Source organism: Anguilla anguilla, chromosome 6 (genome assembly GCF_013347855.1).
Source record: "Anguilla anguilla isolate fAngAng1 chromosome 6, fAngAng1.pri, whole genome shotgun sequence".
Taxonomy (NCBI): Eukaryota; Metazoa; Chordata; class Actinopteri; order Anguilliformes; family Anguillidae; genus Anguilla; species Anguilla anguilla.
Window position 1 is genome coordinate 2,741,866 of NC_049206.1, and position 19,714 is coordinate 2,761,579.

Consider the following 19,714-nt stretch of genomic DNA (forward strand, 5'->3'; position numbering starts at 1 on the left):
GGTTTGAGTCAGTTTGGGTCCTAATTCTGCCTGTTTCTATTGGGTTGGGTGGGGTTTTGTTCTTTGTAGCTGGGCCTTTATATTTTGAGCACAGAGCGCTGTGTGAGCTGGATGGCAGTTGTAGGCCAGCGAGTCTAAGCTGAGCTCTGTGAGTGACAGAATGGACGCCTCAGAGCCGGGGAGAAAGAAGTTATAATCAGGGGAGAATGAAGTGAGGCAGCAGCCATCGAATGGAGAATCCCAGGTCTGGACAAACTTTTACACGGTTTTTAATGGAGCTGCAGACGAAAGCGTGGGGTTCGTAAAATGTGAATTCTGTGATGCCCTGCTTAAGTATGGGAGCCGTGAAACAGGAGCATCAGCGTTATGACAGTATAATGCACAAGCCTGCCGCTGTGCACCATCAACTGATCTGATCCAGACATCAATCACACCTTTTCTGAACAGAACTTCAGCGATACCCCAAACCACGGCGTGTCTACTGTACTGATACACTTATTAAAAGTCAGGGTCAAACCAGGTTCAGCTTCCAAAACGCTGCAACACACGGGCTCGGGTAAGACTCAGGCTGAATAGAATGCGGGCTCATGTTGCGTCAGGCTGAAGTTTTTGGGCCCGTTTCAAGCTCTAGTCTGGGAGTGAGAGAAATATCTGTGGTCATACTCACTCTGTCCAAAAGAGGGCGCCTAAGGCTGTGCTGAGGTGTTGGTTGAAGCCCTGGCTCTACCAGGTGTGTGGAGTGAGAGAGCACTAGGGCTCCTGCCTCACCTGCTACTCTCAGCAGTGGGGTTGTTTGGGTATATGTAATTAAGAGTACTGTTGAGACAGACAACATAATAAACTGAAGTTCTTACAAACAGAATTAGGCCTAAACTGTCTGCAAATCATCACCTGAAATGTCCATATACGCAGCTGTGTGATGGAGCTAAAATCCTACACCAAACTGCTGCAACTTCTGCTGCAAAATTGTCAAGGTCTGCAAAAGGAATAAGCAGAGTCCATTTGCTGGTGTGCAAGAAATAGGGAAAACCGCTTCAACCCAATCGTGCCATCGTGGGAGGAAGGCGTGATTTGTCTTGATTTAAACCAGTTAGGACGTAGCTTTTTCCACCCCAATGCTGAAATTTACATTGAGAAGTGAGCCACTTTAAGAAGTGGCTTTCTGTGTATCGTTTCTGAAAAAGTTAGTATTTTCTTCTTTGTATGATTTGTCTGGGATTTGCTCGGCCAAAGATACAAAAGTACAAGAGGCGTCAACTGTCCAGCGCAGCAGCAAAGTTTCAGTCACGTGCTTTCATCAGTGCTCTAGACAACCTGTTCTACAGCACAACTCTCTCTTTGCTCTGAGTCAGGATATTATAAAGAGGAATGGACTGTGGACGCAAACTCTGGATCTTTGTTTGAATCATGTTTGTAAGGGAGGGCGTGTGCTTGCCATTAGCTGGAGAATAAGATTCCATTGGGATTAACCCGTCAGAGAGCTGACTGAACCAGTAAGAACCGGGCTGGTGTAAAACTGCTGGCAGATCAGCCAATCAAACCTCAGTGGTACAATGCTGCCCCCTGCAGGAAGTGCTGTCTCTGATAATCAGGCGTGTCCAACAGGAAGAGGGAAGTACAGTTTCTCACTGGTGGAAGCTTTAGTTACATAAGGGACCTTTTAATACGATTTCAATCTATATTTTTCAGAAATACAGGATTTTCTGATAACATAGACAGAGAAAAAATACCAAGATGAAAAGATATTTGAGTCTAATTTTAAAGACAGTACTTAGCTTCAGTTTCTTGTGACAGCAGCAAGTAAAAGTGAAACTAAACTACTGCATTTAGCAGAAATCATTACTGAGCTCAGAACAGACCGAGACAGAATGGCGTCTGGATTTTCTCCCCTGGAAGAGGAGCTCTCCTGTCCTGTTTGCTTTGAAATTTTCAGGGATCCTGTTGTCCTGAGTTGCAGTCACAGCTTCTGTAAGGCCTGTCTGCAGCAGTACTGGGAACAGGAGGGATCTCGGGAGTGTCCAAGATGCAGGAGAAGATCTTCTATGGAGCAACCTCTCCCGAACCTGTCTCTGAGGAATGCCTGTGAGGCTTTCTTAAAGGAGGGAAGTCAGAGAGCTAAAGCAGGATCTGAAGTGCTCTGCAATCTGCACAGTGAGAAACTCAAACTCTTCTGTTTGGATGATGATGACCCTATTTGTGTTGACTGTTTAAGAGAAAAACACAGAAATCACAACTTCTGTCCAATAGAGGAGGCTGCTCTGAAATATAAGGTAAGTAAATCCTTCTCTTTTTAAACACTGCAAAGTACAGAACAATATATTCACTAATAATTTAAACCTAAAATTTAAAAGCAAATTAAGTCTGTCAGCAAGGTGAGGATTAATTGAAATATTTTTAATTTTCTGAACCCAGCAGTTTTCACCGTTAACATACTTGTTTGACGTTTGGCTTTCTGAATACCGAACACAGGGCATCAACAGCTAAAACACCTCACTTACCCAACATGTAAAATACATTCATTTGATTCAATTTGGTAATTATTATCATAGAAAATAATTATCAAATTGCCGAATTCATTGATAGGCAAAGCAATCTGTTTGGATTAACCTTTATTCAAATGTACAACTCACACCCAGATGAAAATTAAGAAATGTATTAAATTCCAACAAATATTCACGTCCCAATCTATAGACGAAGTTCAACTACCTTAAAACAATTAACAAAGGCTACAGACATGGATATCACACAAGAAATGAATGAGAGAAGATACCAAACCACAGCTTTTGTCCAAAAGTAATCCAAAATGCTGAAACCAATAGTCCAGAGGAACTAGAGATGAAATTTAGAACGGCAGACCTAGATGCAGGACTTAGATGCCCACTTCCAACTGTTACCAACTACTTCCTTCCAAGTTTCCCAATCCTAACTGACTTAACTCAGAGAAAGCCAGAATATTTTTAACCAGTGAAAAAGAGGAGGGGGCAGGGGCATGGACTCACAGATTCACACCTCAGAGAGTAACCCCCCAGGTCCTGCTCTGTCTTATCTCCAGGCTAGGCTGGCTGAGCACTTTGAAGCTTCCTATGGCTGAGAACGGCCAAATGGTGAATTACATGTCTGACAGGTCTACAAGTAATTAAATGATAATAATTTACTTTTGGAAGAACACAATATAATGTTTATGAATTGACTGACAATAAGGCGGATTAAAAATTAATAGTTTGTAACTATAATATCCTAGTAATACCTGTTTACCTGGCATATCGTTTCACAGAGAATTGTCAACGCACTGATACGTGATTTTACACAAGCTGTGCCCTAAGTCTATTCTGGCTCCTCTCTCTGATCAGACGCTCTTGTGCTGTCTGTGTGGGCAGTGAAGTTTACTGTCAGTCTGTGTTTTCAGTAAAGTGTGGACTCTGTCATTTCTTTCCAGGAGAAACTCAGGACTGCACTGGCTCCACTGCAGGAGAAGCTAAAAGCCTTTAATGCAGTGAAACTAATCTGTGATCAAACAGCAGAGCACATCAAGGTACTGTACTGATGCCTTTAAAACACAGTGTTGAAAATGCAGCTTGTGATTGTGCTGAAATGATGGTGAATAATGTTTATTCCAGAGCCAGGCCCAGCACACAGAGAGACAGATAAAGATGGAGTTTGAGAAACTTCAGCAGTTCCTAAAAGATGAAGAGGCAGCCAGGATCACTGCACTGAGGGAGGAAGAGAAGCGGAAGAGTCAGGTGATGAAGAAGAAGATTGAGAAGATGACAGAAGAGATATCATCCCTTTCAGAACAAATCAGAGCCATAGAACAGGAGCTGGAAGCTGAAGACGTCTCATTCCTGCAGGTAAATCATGTGTCATAATCACACATAAATCATGTTTATCAATAATAAAATGGGAATATATTATAGTGATGCAGTTTTAAGAGTCTGAGTATTGGTTATAGTGATTAAAATCAACTCTTTTTCACTAATTTCAGAGCTACAAAGATGTGGAGAAACGGTATGTAAACTCCAGCCTTTCTCTCTAGCTAATCTTTTAATCTCCTCTTCCTTTCTCTGTTCAGTTTAAATGTGAGGGGTAGTTTACAAGTACTGCAGCATTTCACCAATGATGAGTAAAATGGGACCAGATGGAAACATTCAAAAAAGAATGCTACATTCATGCCCAAATGAGTTATCAGATCAGATTACACAATGATTACATTTATATTGTTAGTTATAATGATTAACATCATTATAAGCTATTTAACATAATTATAATCATAATACAGATGATAGGTGATCAATGATAGAATACAAATTGCCCCCCTCCTGTGAGTGTGTGTCCCTCAGTGGGGTCGGGCTGCTTCATATCTGGCAGCCAGTGGGGCTGTGTGGCAGAACGCTGGGAGGGATGGAGCCATTTTCTTATTGAATGAAGATCTGATGTTGCTGCTGATAATCTTCTATGGTAATGAAGCCACGCCCACAGCACAAGTGACTCCTGAATATTATTGCAGAGCCCAGTGCACATTGGCAGATCCAGAGAAGGTCTCAGGAGCGCTGATTGATGTGGCCAAGCACCTGGGCAATCTGAAGGACAGAGTGTGCGAGAAGATGCTGGGGACTGTTCAATACAGTGAGTACTGGGGGCAGGGAGATCCACATTGTCACTGTACAGGGGGAATCTTCAGCATCCTTTCCACAAGCTGATAAAGCCAGTCAGAGTCATTTTGGTCCTGTCTGTGTAAGAGCCCTGGAGTGAAGGAACTCAGTGATGCTCACAATAAAATTCTCTCTCTTATACACATACTGTATATCTGAGGCTATAATGGTTGTTTTTGTGAAACCCAGTTTATATCAGTAGGAGCCCATTGTGTCTGATGGTTTTTTTGTGCAGATCAGTGCTGACGTCTCATTCTCTGACCCCAGTAACAACACTCCTCTCTACACTTTTAAACACTCCTTCACTGAGAGAGTGTTTCCACTCTTCTGTCCTGGCTCTCTACGGATCCGTCCACTAGGGAATGATACATGAGCTCATGGCTTAATACAATACACGATACAGTTCACAACATGATACACTAACAATATTTTTAACAATAAATTATGAGTGTATTATGTCATCATTTATCATATATCTTACATATGAATACTCAAAGTGATATTATTTATTTTGGAAATTCCTGTATGTAGTTACATGCTGTGTAGTAGTTTATAATTGGGATATGCTTAAATATGTGTATCATATTGTAGCTCATCAATAACAATAGTCACCAAAAAGGGGAGGAGGTGGTGGGGAAAATCTCTAAGAAAAATGTACCAAAAAACAGTAGTGGCAGCAGTCTGATATTAGCCTCCTGACCATATCTCCAAAACTGAGCAAGTGTGCAAAATTTAGGGGAATATATTGAGTCAATAATATTATTGAAGCAACACATGCTTATACAGTTAGTTTCTCATTAAGGAAAATACATACAATAATACATTGTGCAGCCCCTAAGTATTTTGACAGATAATTTTAGATGTTTTGGCTCGGTACTCCAGCACATTGGATATTGTAATTAGACAATGAATGTGAGGTTAAAGTCCAGATAGTCAGCTATAATGTGAAGGTATACTTCCATACTTGGCGATCTGTGTAGTAATTACAGCTCTTTTTATACAGTACATGATCTCCCTGTTGTGGGGGACCAAAAGTAATTAGACAGTTGGCTGCTCTGCTGTTTCCTCTTCTGCTTGTTGTTGCATTATTAGTTCATGTACAGGAAGGCGAAGAAAAAAAGTTAATTTTAGACATTTGCATTTGGGGTCTGTTACTGTTGTCTCTCAACAAGAGAACCAAAGAAGTGTCAATGCCAGTAAAACAGGCCATAGTTAGGCCGAAAAATTAGAATAAATTAGGCATACTCAAAATATTGAGTGTGTCAAAATCAACTGTTTGACACATTGTTAAGAAGCAAGAATGCGCTGGTGAGCTTAGCAATAGCAAACAACCTGGCAGACCACAGAAAACCACTGTGGATGACAGAAGAATACTTTCAGTTGTGAAGGAAAATACTTTTTATGCCCCCCCCCCCCCCCCCCAATTTTTTTTAAAGCTCAATGTCATTAGGCACTCCTGGAAGGCAATTCACCAAAGACATTTGTATTCTGTTTTACAACCTGTGATTTCAAGACATGCTAACATGTTAATATGTTCATAGTGTGTAAATAACACATATACATGCCTATATTTGCTAATAAAAGTCTAATAAAGGTCCATAAAGGGCAATGATAATCTAAAACTGGTTTCAGGCGCTAGCTGTGTAGCATGAAGTTGTAGTTCTGATATTAGAAGTTTTTGGGGTTTTCTGTCAGTGTGAAAATGGCAGTACCATACACCTCAACCACCTGCACTGTGTATTTTATAATTATTTAAATACTCTCTTTTGTCTACAGGGTCAGCTGATCTGAGGATTGTCCTGCTGGGTCTGACAGGAGCTGAGAAGAGCAGCACAGCCAACAGCATTCTGGGAAAGAATGTGTTGAAGACTTCGTGTCATGCAAAGTCTGGAACGTTCACATGTCAGGCTGGAACAGCGACTGTTGATGGGAGGAAAATCACAGTGATTGACACACCAGGGTATTTTTGTGCTGAGTGCACTGATGAAGAACTAAAACCTGAAATAGCCAGATGCATCACAGAGTGTTCCCCTGGACCTCACGCCTTTGTCATAGTGCTGCCTGTGGGGAGGCAGACAGCAGAGGAGAAGAAAGCAGTGAAAGAGTTTCTGAAAACGTTTGGGGAGGGAGCACTGAAGTACGCTGTTGTCCTGTTTACACATGGAGACCAGCTTGACGACGACGTGACCGTTCAGCAGTTTGTGGATAAACATGACCACCTGAAAACACTTGTCCAGAAGTGTGGAAACCGGTTTCATGTCATCGATAACAAATACTGGAAGAGTCCCACTGAAGGCCATGATGATGAGAGAAGCAACGCCGCTCAAATCAGAGAGCTGCTGAACACGATTGATCAGATGGTGGAACAGAACGGAGGGAAGCACTACACCAACGAGCTGTTCCAAGCTGTGGAACAAGCCATAGAAGAGGAAATGGCAAAGGTTGAAGCTGTAAGAGTGAAAAAACACTCAACCTGTACCTGTAGCTGAGGTATCAAAGATGGGGATGGGACTGGGGGCCTGCATGGGTAACAGAGGGGGGGGGGGGGGTAACAGAGAAGCCTCAGAGACCCTCTGGTGGATCTCAGATTGCTGAGTAATCCACCTCCCGGAGGGGGGGGGGGCAGTAAGATTGCTCTGGTGGATCTCAGATTGCTGAGTAATCCACCTCCCGGGGGAACTGTGAAGGGGGGGCATAGCCTCAGGAACAACCGAGATGCTGTCGAAACTTCGGTCGACAGCTCGCCCCCCTTTCCGCGATCTCCCCCGAAGTTAAGATCCCCTCCTGCGGTCGAATGATCCCTCGCCCCAGCTCGCCGTTTCGCCTGCGCGTGTGCGTCACACTCACAGTCCTCCAGGAACTCATTAGGATCGACGAAGATGAAGATGAAGGTCGCACACTGGAGCCGCACGCCGTAGCTTTCCTGTCCTCTCGGCCGGCAGGAGCAGGCCCAGCCACGACAGGCCCAGTCCCTGATAATGCTGCAAATCTGAGTCTGTCCGCAGCAAAGTAAGATTCACTGGTGAATACAATGGCAGAATAAAAATTAAAAATAAAAATAGCACTGTCTAAACAAATACATATAAAAACCCCACAATCTGAGTAAATTTACAAAATTTAAAATAAAAAAAACGTACCTCATTGTGTTACAGACCAAAGGCACAAATGAGGCTAACTACTGCAAAAATAGATTAATGAATAAATGAATTAATTTGAATTATTAATTGTATTACAAATAAAATTCTAAATTAAAAAACCTGTAAAATAAAAACTGATATAAACATAAAATAAAAACGTTATTCAGGATGTAGAGGAAAAAATGATTAATTTTGAAACAGAGCCTGTAAGATAATTCTGGTAATTATTTGTGTCAATGACCTCTGGCATTTTTATTTGTTTGTTGATAATCACACTTGTATGCAAGAAAAAAAATATCTTTTAACCTTCCAAATTCCCAATGACTTTCTACACATTCAAATAAATATTTAGGCCTAATATTCATATTTCAAATTTTCCATCAAATTTGATTAAGTAATTTTAATGTAAGCCAAAACAACAAACTTATAAATGTGATGCATATATATAAAACAAACACAAATGAAACAAATAAATAGATTTCCGCAATTATTATAAATAAATCCAATGTGTTTTAAATACATCAATAATAGTAGAATACATAATAATCACGTAATTGTTTCATAATCTAGAATTAGCCATATATAAACCATCCTCATATTTTTAAACTGATTGAATCTAGTTTGAGAATTAGCAGATCTATATTCATTGTAATTACTCTGAATAAATAAAATAAAACCTATTCAATATCTGTTATTTAAATATAACCAAGTTGATGTGCTTGCTTAACTCCATTGAATGCCTGGAATCGTTTTTCTGAGTGCATATTGTACATGATCGTTTTATTCATCTGTCATGGAGGAAACTCCTATTTTTGTGCATCGTAGTGAATGTACTTATGCTTATTATTCATGAAGATCCTGTTATATTTAAACCTACTTACTGCATAATACATTTTTTAAACACAAGAGTTCAGGCATCCTCTCCCAACCACTGAATGGGAGTGGGTAAGGAACTGGACTTGTAACCGAAAGGTGACAGGTTCGATTCCTGGGTAGGACACTGCTGTTGTACCCTTGAGCAACGTACTTAACCGAAATTGCTTCAGTATATATCCAGCTGTATAAATGGATACAATGTAAAATGCTATGTAAAAGTTGTGTAAGTCGCTCTGGATAAGAGCGTCTGCTAAATGCCTGTAATGTAATGTAATGAATAACTCATAATGCAGCAAGTGAGCATAAGCTGCAATAGAAGCAAACGTAATCATTTCTGCAAACTCCTTTAAATAATGTAAATACTTGTAAATACAAATGACGAATTCATGTTCGGGGAAGAAATTGCTTTACTGAATTTCTGTGTCCGGGCTACGGTCTTTCAGTGAGTGAGATGCACAAAGTCCTGTCTAATTCTGAAGACTGCATAGACAGCACCTTTCCTGTCTTCTGCAGCAAACTGCTAGCATAACAGATTTGTCTTTTTTCTTATAGCTGAACAATGAAAAGGGTGAACATAAAAATATAATTTTCAATTGAGCTGTATGTTCTGTAAATATATGCAAAGGTGCATGTTTTATAACTGCCGAGATTTGTGTTCAATAGAATTTATTGAAGTACAATAAAAGCAATTTGACTGTTCTCCAGTGGTTTACAAAATATGCACAATACCTCATACACTGCAAGAAGGTTATGGTGCATTAATTTATATTTGAACATTACAGATTGTTAAAGTTAAAAATCATATGCGTATTGGCAGTCATCACTGTTTAAAAGAATTAAGTGTTCTCACATGTTATTGTCATAAGTATACACTAGCTGAAATAGGTGCTCATCCTGAAAAAAATGTTTTTTTTTTTCATTTTTGGACAATATTGTTTTTTTAGAATCATTTGACCCTGGTCCTTTGTCCGGGATATGAAATAAAGGCAAGCAGTACCAAGAACCCTCTAGAAACGAATATAATGAGCCGAAGTGCATTTAATTCAGAAGTCCTTGCTCACCCTCGGAATTGCCTCTTCCGGCTGTTATTTGAACAGCTTGGGATGCTGGGGAATTCTTCAGGAATTTGTGCAGCATTGTTCTTACCCCAGGCCTAGTATCAGTGAAAAGGAGCTTATTTTGTTTATTTATTTAGGGGCGACACAGCTCAGGAGGTAAGAGGGGTTGTCTGGCGGTCAAAGGGTTGCCGGTTCGATCCCTCGCCCTGGGCGTGTCAAAGTGTCCCTGAGCAGGACACCTAGCCCCTAATTTCTCCCAATGAGCTGATTGGTACCTTGCATGGCAGCCTTTCATCGTTGGTGTGTGAGTGTGTGTGTGAATGGATGAATGAGAGGCATCAATTGTAAAGCGCTTTGGATAAAAGCGCTATATAAATGCAGTCCATTTACCACCTGTATATGAGCGAGAGAGAGTTGACACTGTACTTCATGTAATTTGGAAAGCTTTGGCAACACACACACTGAAATATGTCATGCCAATAAAGCAGTTTGAATTAAATTGAGAGGGGAGACAGAGGGAGAGAGAGTACAGAAGATGAGAGATTGCTGACTGGTGGGGAGAGAGTACAGAAGATGAGAGATTGCTGACTGGTGGAGAGAGCACACGCACCTGGGCTGTGTTAACTAATCAGCCCAGGAGCCTGACTGGTGGAGAGAGAACACGCACCTGGGCTGTGTTAGCTAATCAGCCCAGGTGCCTGACTGGTGGAGAGAGAACACGCACCTGGGCTGTGTTAGCTAATCAGCCCAGGTGCCTGACTGGTGGAGAGAGCACACGCACCTGGGCTGTGTTAACTAATCAGCCCAGGCACTTACAGGTGTGTTCTTCACGGTACAGGGCTGCGACTGGGAGCTCACACCGAGAGAGCAAGTTTTGAGTTTTGCTTTTCTGCACACTAAAAGGAAAAAGAAAGTTGCTGGTCGATACTACACCTACTCCCCATTGGTTCAGTTCATATTTCTTTTGAATAAATGGCCAAATGCTCAGCCAATCACAACCAACCAAACATGAGCCAGGAGCAGGAGAGTGTTAAACCGCACACCTGCAAAAATAAGAAGTGAAAATGGAAGACGTCAGGGCCGTTTCTATTCATTGTGGGTGAACAGGAGGCAGCTGAAGTCAGGGTTACTGAAAGCTCACCCTGTTGTCGCAGGTACAGGGACACACCACCCTACGCAGATGGGGTCTTACCCGGGGGCCGATTTCGACTGGAACGGCCCCGTTCCTCTTCACACAACAAGGCGCGCTTTCCACGGCATCCGATGTGTTCACAAACCACTCGTTTTTTTACATTTTTAAAAATATTTCCTGAAATGCTTTGACCATCCAACACCACAAAAATAAATAATTCTGTGCTTGTTTTGAGATATTTCCAGGCATTTTAAAGGTAGGAATCAACTTTATTTATATTACAACAGCACATAATCAAATTTTCGAATGGTCCCATCTTGACAAATGCGCCATTCAGAGTTTATGTTTGTGCTGTAGACCAATGCATTGGCCTGCCTCCAGGACATCTGTGGCCTAGACAGGACAACGCATTTTCCAACGGGCACCTGTCCAGGTCAGCTGAATTCATACTGCGCCCGGCAACTGGGTCCTTGGAACCCTGAAACATTTTTGTCCTCCTCCTCTGGCCTCACAGGTCATGTGACCAGTGCCTGGTGGCTCAGCACTGCAGTAAACCTTGTCATGGTTAACAGGGAAATTCTGATGTAACACACACAAAAAAAAAATTATTAATAATAATAATAATAATAATAATAATAATAAAGTGTTGGTGGAATGTTAGCTATAAAGTAACAGCTTGAGAAACTAGGAGAAACATTAACAGAAAACAATGGTGGTGGGGGGAGCTGCACTCAGCATTCAAGAGCAAATGAGAGAAGAGGTGTAAGGGAGTGGGGTCAGGGGTCAGGGGTCACAGGTTCTGACAGCACTGTAGTTTGTTGCCTCTCTGGCCGTCGGTGGTTGGGGGAACGCTGATGTCCACCACGTTGTTGCCGGGAGACTCGTCGTGCGCCGAGCGGTCGGCCATCTGCTTCTGTGACACGATGCGGTAGATCTCTGAGGAGAGAGGGAAGGATCGTATCATTCACCTGCAGCTCACCTGTACAGAACTGAGAGAGAGTACACACCTGCACACTACTGAGAAAGAGAGAGAGAAAGAGAGTACACACCTGTACACTACTGAGAAAGCAGAGAAAGAGAGTACACACCTGTACACTACTGAGAGAGAGAGAGAGAGAGAGAGAGAGAGAGAGAGTATACACCTGAACACTACTGAGAGAAAGAGGGAGTGTACACACCTGTACACTACTGAGAGAGAGTACACACCTGTACAGTACTGAGAGAGAGAGAGAGAGAGAGTATACACCTGAACACTACTGAGAGAAAGAGAGAGAGAAAGAGAGTACACACCTGTACACTACTGAGAGAGAGAGAGAGAGAGAGAGAGTATACACCTGAACACTACTGAGAGAAAGAGGGAGTGTACACACCTGTACACTACTGAGAGAGAGTACACACCTGTACACTACTGAGAGAGAGAGAGAGAGAGAGTATACACCTGAACACTACTGAGAGAAAGAGGGAGTGTACACACCTGTACACTACTGAGAGAGAGTACACACCTGTACAGTACTGAGAGAGAGAGTACACACCAGTACACTACTGAGAGAGAGAGAGAGAGTACACACCTGCACACTAATGAAAGAGGAAGACAGAGAGAGACAGAGAGGTAGGGATGGGGAAGCGAGAGATTGGAAAGAGAAATGAGAGAAAGGGAAAAGGGAGAGAGAAAAATGGGGATGGAGGGAGAATCTACAACAGGATTGTGCCACACTGCCAGGGTACCCAAGATTACTCTCAACTGCAGTGTAATCACACCACCACTAGAGGGCATTAGTCTGTGGTGCTGCCGACCTGTGAGGATGTTCTTGAAAGCCTCCTCTACATTGGTGGAGTCCAAGGCTGACGTTTCTATGAACGACAGGGTGTTCTTCTCTGCAGGGGAAAGAGAGAGGGAGAGATGAGGGAGCTCAGCGCAGAGGAGATCAGCTGACCACACCCAGAACAGGGTACCGCCCGCCACACACTGGACAGGGCCAGAACTCAGAGAACAGGAGCCTGGTGTGTGGGCACTGAGAGCAGGTGGTACAGGTGTGCAGTGTGTGGGCGGGTGTGTGTGTATAGTGTGTGTAGTGTGTGTATAGTGTGTGTGTATAGGTGTGTGTAGTGGGTGTATAGTGTGTGTGTAGTGGGTGTATAGGTGTGTGTGTGTATGTGTGTGTGTGTGTGTGTGTGTGCGCGCAGTGTGTACCTGCGAAGGCGCGTGCCTCGTCGGTGGGCACTGCCCTCAGGTGGCGCAGGTCGCTCTTGTTGCCCACCAGCATGATGACGATGTTGCTGTCGGCGTGATCCCGCAGCTCCTTCAGCCAGCGCTCCACGTTCTCATAGGTCAGGTGCTTGGCGATGTCATACACCAGCAGCGCCCCCACCGCCCCCCGGTAGTACCTGAGACACACAGGGGGCGGGGTCAAGACCACACCCACATAACCATATAGGGACAGGGTTGCATGCAAGACCACACCCACATACCCAACCATGAGGTCTCTCTCACTCATGCCGAGGTGCTGGTCTCTCTCTCACTCAGGCTGAGGTGCTGGTCTCTCTCACATTATATTACATTACAGGCATTTAGCAGACGCTCTTATCCAGAGCGACTTACACAACTTTTTACATAGCATTTTACATTGTATCCATTTATACAGCTGGATATATATACTGAAGCAATGCAGGTTAAGTACCTTGCTCAAGGGTACAACGGCAGTGTCCTTACCCGGGAATCGAACCGGCGACCTTTCGGTTACAAACCCAGTTCCTTACCCACTGTGCCACGCCTCGTCTCACACTCACTCTGAGGTGCTGGTCTCTCTCTCTCACGCGGAGGTGCTGGTCTCTCTCACTCACGCTGAGGTGCTGGTCTCTCTCTCACTCACTTTGAGGTGCTGGTCTCTCTCACACTCACTCTGAGGTGCTGGTCTCTCTCACTCACGCTGAGGTGCTGGTCTCTCTCACTCACGCGGAGGTGATGGTCTCTCTCTCTCACTCACACGGAGGTGCTGGTCTCTCTCACTCACGCGGAGGTGCTGGTATCTCTCTCTCTCTCTCACTCACGCGGCGGTGATGGTCTCTCTCTCTCGCTCATGCTGAGGTGCTGGTCTCTCTCTCACTCACGCGGCGGTGATGGTCTCTCTCTCACTCATGCTGAGGTGCTGGTCTCTCTCTCTCACTCACACTGAGGTGCTGGTCTCTCTCACTCACGCGGAGGTGATGGCTCTGTAGCGCTCCTGTCCCGCTGTGTCCCAGATCTGGGCCTTTACGGTCTTCCCGTCCACCTGGATGCTGCGTGTGGCGAACTCCACGCCGATGGTGCTCTTGCTCTCCAGGTTAAACTCGTTCCGCGTAAAACGCGACAGCAGGTTACTCTTCCCCACGCCAGAGTCTCCAATCAGCACCACTGCCGTTAAAACACACACACACAAACACACACAAGAAAATTAATGTGTACACAAACACGGGTTCAGTGATGCTGCGCCATCAACAATTAATTCATTAGCAATTTAAAATTAATTGGTAATTTTTTAAAAAATTGCCAGTACGCTACTGAGCTTTGAGATGCACTAGTAAATAACAAATAACAAAGGGACAAAAATTGATTTATTAGATCATCAGGGGCCTTCATACAATGCACCTGATTAGCACTGAAGTCTGGATTGCACTTTTGCGTGTGTCTTCATTATCCAATAGCTTAAATGGTCCTGTCTGTGTTTTGTGTTTTGATGTAAATTGGGTGTCTCTTTTGAGATATGAAATTAAGAAAGCAGTTGAACATTACATCATATTAGTGCAGGGTTTGGGCACTGGCTCCCATTTTTTTTTTATTAAAATGTTATTTTCCTAATTCAGTCCATCGTTTACTTTTTGACCTCGGCCATGCAAAATTATTGCACAGGCTACGAACAAACAATGGCTTGCAGTATATACAGTGAAGACAACCATTTTCAACAAATCCAACACGGCACTCAGAAATTAAGTTGAATCGCGCCGTTTTAAGGTCCTGTGCGCAGAAAATGCTCGACTGAAATTTGCAAACATATTTGCAGCAGATATGCAGCGGGACCGTCTTGTGGAATGCATAGCAACGGTACACTGGTCGCAGATGTAGGTTACAGTCAGAGGTTTTGTCCATGTCTTGAGGTTGTTTCATCCTTTCAGAGGGAAACAAAGTTGAACTTTGCCCACCCACCATACCACCCCACCATGCCACCCCCGCGCTGCAGGAAGCCGAAAGCCTGTTCTGCTGGGAAATCGGAAACGACAGTTTTGGACCTCTTTCCTGTCCTGGAAAGGTGTACAAGTTATAAAACGCTCTGCAAGTCTACTGCGGTAACATCATGTGTTTACCGATTTGATAGGAGAACCAATAGAACGTGCATCTAGACTATATGGTGGCTGGCTCGCGCGTTTAATATGTGTCATTCCAATAAATTCAACAAACATGTTCTGCTTAATTGCAAAACGCGATGTAAATTGAATGTATTGTTCAATTTGTACATTAGCATCTTGCCCAATCTGGACATACAACATCTCAGTAACGTCAACTTGCAACATATGTGGCGTTCATATACCTAATTGATTTTCTTTTTATATCGTCAGTGAATTACTGGAATATTGCCTGCAAAATGGCAAGCTAGAAACAACTATCCATTTGAATATTCGGCCTAGCCTACTCGTCTGTCTAGCTCCCTTCCTATAATAAGTTATTATAACAAGGGGGCTTGACAGATTAACATCATTAATAAAATTGTTAATATGGCTGCAGAAGCAGCGCCGGGCAACGACAGCTTAGTAAAAAGCTAGAAAGCAGTAACGTCAGGCTCTCTCTCTCGCTAGCCAGGTTTTTAAGGATTCCTAAACCGCGACAAACGGAACGATGGGCAGCTAACTAGTTCTTTTTTTTTTTTTTTTGTACGCATCATGTTCTTATTTGTTGCCAGAGACAATAACCTACTCTTACCAGCCATTCGGGAGAAACCGCTTCTTGAGATTGTATGACAGCAGTGAAAACAAATGAACGAATTATTCAGGTTACAATAACGTTACAGGGGCAGAGAATTTACCTTTGAACAAGAAATCGTAGTCATCATCTCTGTTCCCCATTTTAGGAAGAAAAAAAAAACCGTTACAACCTCAATCCACGATTTGAAAAAGCCTGATTCGGGTGTGTTTCTAATCTAGCGGGATTCACTGCAATGTTTTAACCCGATGTGTGAAACAATGCGCTATGGTTCGCTGCCGTGACAGCCCAAGCCGCAGGAAGAAGTAACGCTATCTCCCTGACTCCGCAGAGGGGGAGGAGTCCCTATGCTGTGCACACCCCAAACCAAACAGGAGATGACGCTATTGTCTATCTGTGATCAATTCGTGAAGTCTCTATTTGTTGAGTTTCCTTTTTGTAGGCTACATTTATTTTTAAATTGCAGCTTTAGTAAACCAGCCGAAATAGTTATTTGTAAGATGGTCAGATCATTACCTATAGGCTAATTGTAGTCAATAATGGCGGCAGTGTAGTAGGCCCGAAAGGTTACAGGTTCAATTCCCAAATAGGATGCTGCCCTTGAGCAAGGTATTTAATTGCGGCATATGTCCAGCTGCATGAATGGACACACTGTTTTTAAAAAAAAAATACAATAGCTGTGTAAGTCACTCTGAATAAGAACGTCTGCCAAATGCCTGTAACATACTGTAGCTATAATTGCAACGTTAGGCCAGACAGCACTGTGGTATACCTTATTTACTTGTCTGAATGAGCAAACTAGTCATATAACAGTCAAAATTGGCAAAACCAACAACTTTGTTTGTTAGATGTTGGGCCAAAGCTGGGATACCATGGTAATGTTACATTTAGCTAGCCATAGGCCATCACTTCTTGTAATGACAACAGTGCTTTAAATGTTCAGATAGTGGTGGAAAGTCCAGGGGTCAGAAAGTAAAAGTCCTGCAATGTGTTTTTTTCACCCATGAACTCAGCCAATTTCACTAATTAGTTCTACCCCCTGGCTGAAGAATTCTGTGAATTCACAAATTTTGAGCTAAATATTGGGGAGGACATTTACTTTCTTAAACTGGATTTTCCACCTGTTTTGTAGTAATCTGACATTTTACAGGCAAATGGTGACATTTGACAAGTTAGGCCACAAGGTTGGGGCTTAAATTAATTGATTCCAGATAACATTTCAAAAAGATTAACAGTGGTGTCACAGCATCCTGTGCATTTATGTTCTCAGGTAATCTGCATTAAATCTTGAATGATATTGGAAAGCCATGGGTTGTGGGTTTCAGTGAAAGAAAGCACACAAAACTGTGTATAAATCAGATGTTTATTTAGAAAATGATATATTAAATTGGTCCATAACAACCACTGTTATCAGGAAGTTTGTTTGAAATGACTGCCTCTAAAGTTTTCTCATTGACGTCCAGTTAATAGTCAGCCAGTCTACTGCCCCCTGTTTTGCGTCAAACAAGATTATGACAATCAATCTAAAATGGTAGGCTATCCGCAAGATGTAGTCAGTTTGTGGTCCAGGAAATTTACCATACGTGCATTGAGAAGGAACCAGGTGCTTGCTTGAAATTTCAAGAAGCACACGGTTAAGCAAAACAATTATTTAAGGAGTTAGGTCAGAAGCACCGCGATAGCCAGTTACTGAACTAAAGCATGGACGGTACGAACTAGTTAATTTGACAACAACAAAAACAACAACAACAAAAAACTATGTAGGTTTGTGTTCAAACGGGAAGTCCGGCCACTTGACACTTTCGGGACTTCCTCTTAGCACAATCTGACCTCTTTTGTGGGTGAGTGGGAAATGTTTTTAAAGTCCGTTCGAATTCGTGTTGGGAAGCCATCCAACTGGATGTTCAGAGACGTCGTAACAGCTGTCCTTTTCCGAGAGAACGGACGCGCTTAGACATTCATATGTGTATTCATATATATATGTGTAACGGTTGTTTCACGTCAGCCAGAAAGCGCTGTGTTTTGGATCCGGGGCAAAGGACAGCGTCCGTGGCAACCAGATTGGTTGACATAATCCGTTTCTTAGAATCTATCTCTTTCGTGGCGTACAGACAGGTGTTGCAAATTTGGCTTTATACTTTTGTTAAATCTGTTATGGCGAAAACAGAACAGCCAAAATGCGAGCAATATCCTAGCGCATCATCAGTCAGTAAAGACGATTCGCTTCCTTTGTTAAGCAAAGCAACTATGGCGGAGAAACGGAGGTCCGGTGGATCGGGGATCCTGGCCGACCCCAAATCGGCGAAATCTGACTCCGATAAAGAGTTTCTGTCACAGACCGGAGTGGGAGTGCTACTGAGAGGAGCTCTCCTAAAATTGGTGGAAGCCAGGTCAGAAGATCCGATTGGGTTTCTGGCCGACCACTTTAGTAATTTAGCTTCTGAATCCGAAAACGGGTCGGCAGGGTGCGGCGATGCGGAGCAAACGAACACTTCAGAAGAACAACAGCAACTGGGGAGAGCTATGTGGCACCTCAGATTGGCGCATCACTCCCAGAGGTAAATTAGCTGAATCTAAAAACAAAAACCCGACACCGCTGTTTATAACTTGTTTATGACATGCTTAGTTAAAGTTAACACTGAGATAACATACTTAATCTGTAACTTTTTCTTTCTTAGTATATTGTTACTACTATAAAGACTGTGTACCATTAGCTAGTATTATTATCATCACATAAACGTGCGTTGTTGGAGACCGCGAAGTGGGAGTGGCCAACTTCTTTTTGCAAGACAATAGTGTGTTTCTAACCACATACGATCAGAAAATTGTGGTTGTTTTTCTCTTTCTGGCGTTGGACTTAGGTTACGAGGTCTGTTTTATGATCAGCTGCAATTTAATTATCTTACTTTTCCAGATCTGCCTTTAACAACAACGTGCGGGTAGCCTACGAGCTTCTGATGCAGAGAGGGCAGCGTCGACGTGTGGGAGGCGGGGTGCGAGGCAGCATCTACACAGAAATGCTGCGTTTCCTCTGCAGGGAAGGGGAGGTGCCCGAATTGACGGCAGCCCCCCTCCTGCGCCGAATCCAATGTCACGACCACGAGGCTGTACCGTTTGAACTGTTCCGGCAGGGTGTACTGACATGCGCGGTGTTTTCGGATTACGTAAGAAAATCTCGGTCCCTCTATGTGGCAGTCTGCCCCTGCCCTGACACACCGGCGGAGAGGTCATTGTGCCAAGCTGTTTTGGAGACCCTGCGGGATGCACTTGACACCTCTCACTGCGCCGACTCGGCCCGCTACCTGGAGGCAAGCGCCAAGATCGCTCCGTGCAAGCTAGCCGAGGCAATGGCTCTGGCTCACAACCCCGGTCAAACTCAAACGGGCCCTACCATGGAACCCCAGGAGTTCGAGGACGCAGCGGCGGCCCTTTTTATCGCGCGAGTTCGCCCTGTGTCATAATTATCCGTTCAACAACAAAAGAGCATCGTCACATTAAAATAACATCCGAGCAGAACATGTCATAACCCCTAGACAGAATGGAGTAGAGAATAACCTTAAGTACGTTGGACATTTTGCTTCGGAAGGTCCACCACAAAATAGAGGAAAAACTAGACTGTTCTATATGTCTAATATTTATTTATTTATTTATTTATTTGATGTTTCAGGACTATGAATAGTGAGAAGTATAAGCTTTCCTCCAACTGGTTGCAGTTTATGTTTACCTTATAAGTGAATAAAAACATGCTTATCTTATGGACATACAGTCAATAATTTATTCTACAAAATCAGACAACAGAAAATTAAAAAAAATTGGAATGACTTCTTATCACCAATTTATTCTCACATATTGTTTTTTGTGTTGTTTTTTTCTAGAATGCATGGCATTCCTTCAATTCATTACATATGTAG

The 19,714-nt window shown here is 43.1% G+C and overlaps 3 protein-coding genes across 4 annotated transcripts; 2 read left to right on the top strand and 1 right to left on the bottom strand.

Annotated features, from left to right (window-relative positions):
- Nucleotides 1-1,346: 1,346 nt before the first annotated feature.
- LOC118228874 (tripartite motif-containing protein 35-like) lies at nt 1,347-9,361 on the top strand. The gene is made up of 6 exons (XM_035420418.1): nt 1,347-2,270; nt 3,437-3,532; nt 3,618-3,848; nt 3,983-4,005; nt 4,505-4,623; nt 6,426-9,361. Exons 1-6 carry the CDS (start codon nt 1,869-1,871, stop codon nt 7,136-7,138), a joined length of 1,584 nt encoding a protein of 527 aa, XP_035276309.1. The 5' UTR covers nt 1,347-1,868; the 3' UTR covers nt 7,139-9,361.
- A 1,739-nt stretch (nt 9,362-11,100) lies between these two features.
- Nucleotides 11,101-16,103, bottom strand: LOC118229212 (ras-related protein Rab-11B-like). 2 transcript variants are annotated; one of them, XM_035420990.1, is made up of 5 exons: nt 15,907-16,103; nt 14,048-14,243; nt 13,044-13,237; nt 12,647-12,727; nt 11,101-11,788 (listed from the first exon to the last, which is right to left on the bottom strand). In XM_035420990.1, exons 1-5 carry the CDS (start codon nt 15,944-15,946, stop codon nt 11,643-11,645), a joined length of 657 nt encoding a protein of 218 aa, XP_035276881.1. In that variant the 5' UTR covers nt 15,947-16,103; the 3' UTR covers nt 11,101-11,642. The 2 variants fall into 2 exon arrangements, with proteins under 2 accessions (XP_035276881.1, XP_035276882.1); XM_035420991.1 differs by lacking the exon at nt 15,907-16,103 and adding an exon at nt 15,804-15,825.
- Nucleotides 16,104-17,338: 1,235 nt separating this feature from the next.
- On the top strand, nt 17,339-19,648 carry tpgs1 (tubulin polyglutamylase complex subunit 1). Its single transcript, XM_035420996.1, has 2 exons — nt 17,339-18,361; nt 18,718-19,648. Exons 1-2 carry the CDS (start codon nt 17,766-17,768, stop codon nt 19,262-19,264), a joined length of 1,143 nt encoding a protein of 380 aa, XP_035276887.1. The 5' UTR covers nt 17,339-17,765; the 3' UTR covers nt 19,265-19,648.
- The last annotated feature ends 66 nt before the right edge of the window (nt 19,649-19,714 follow it).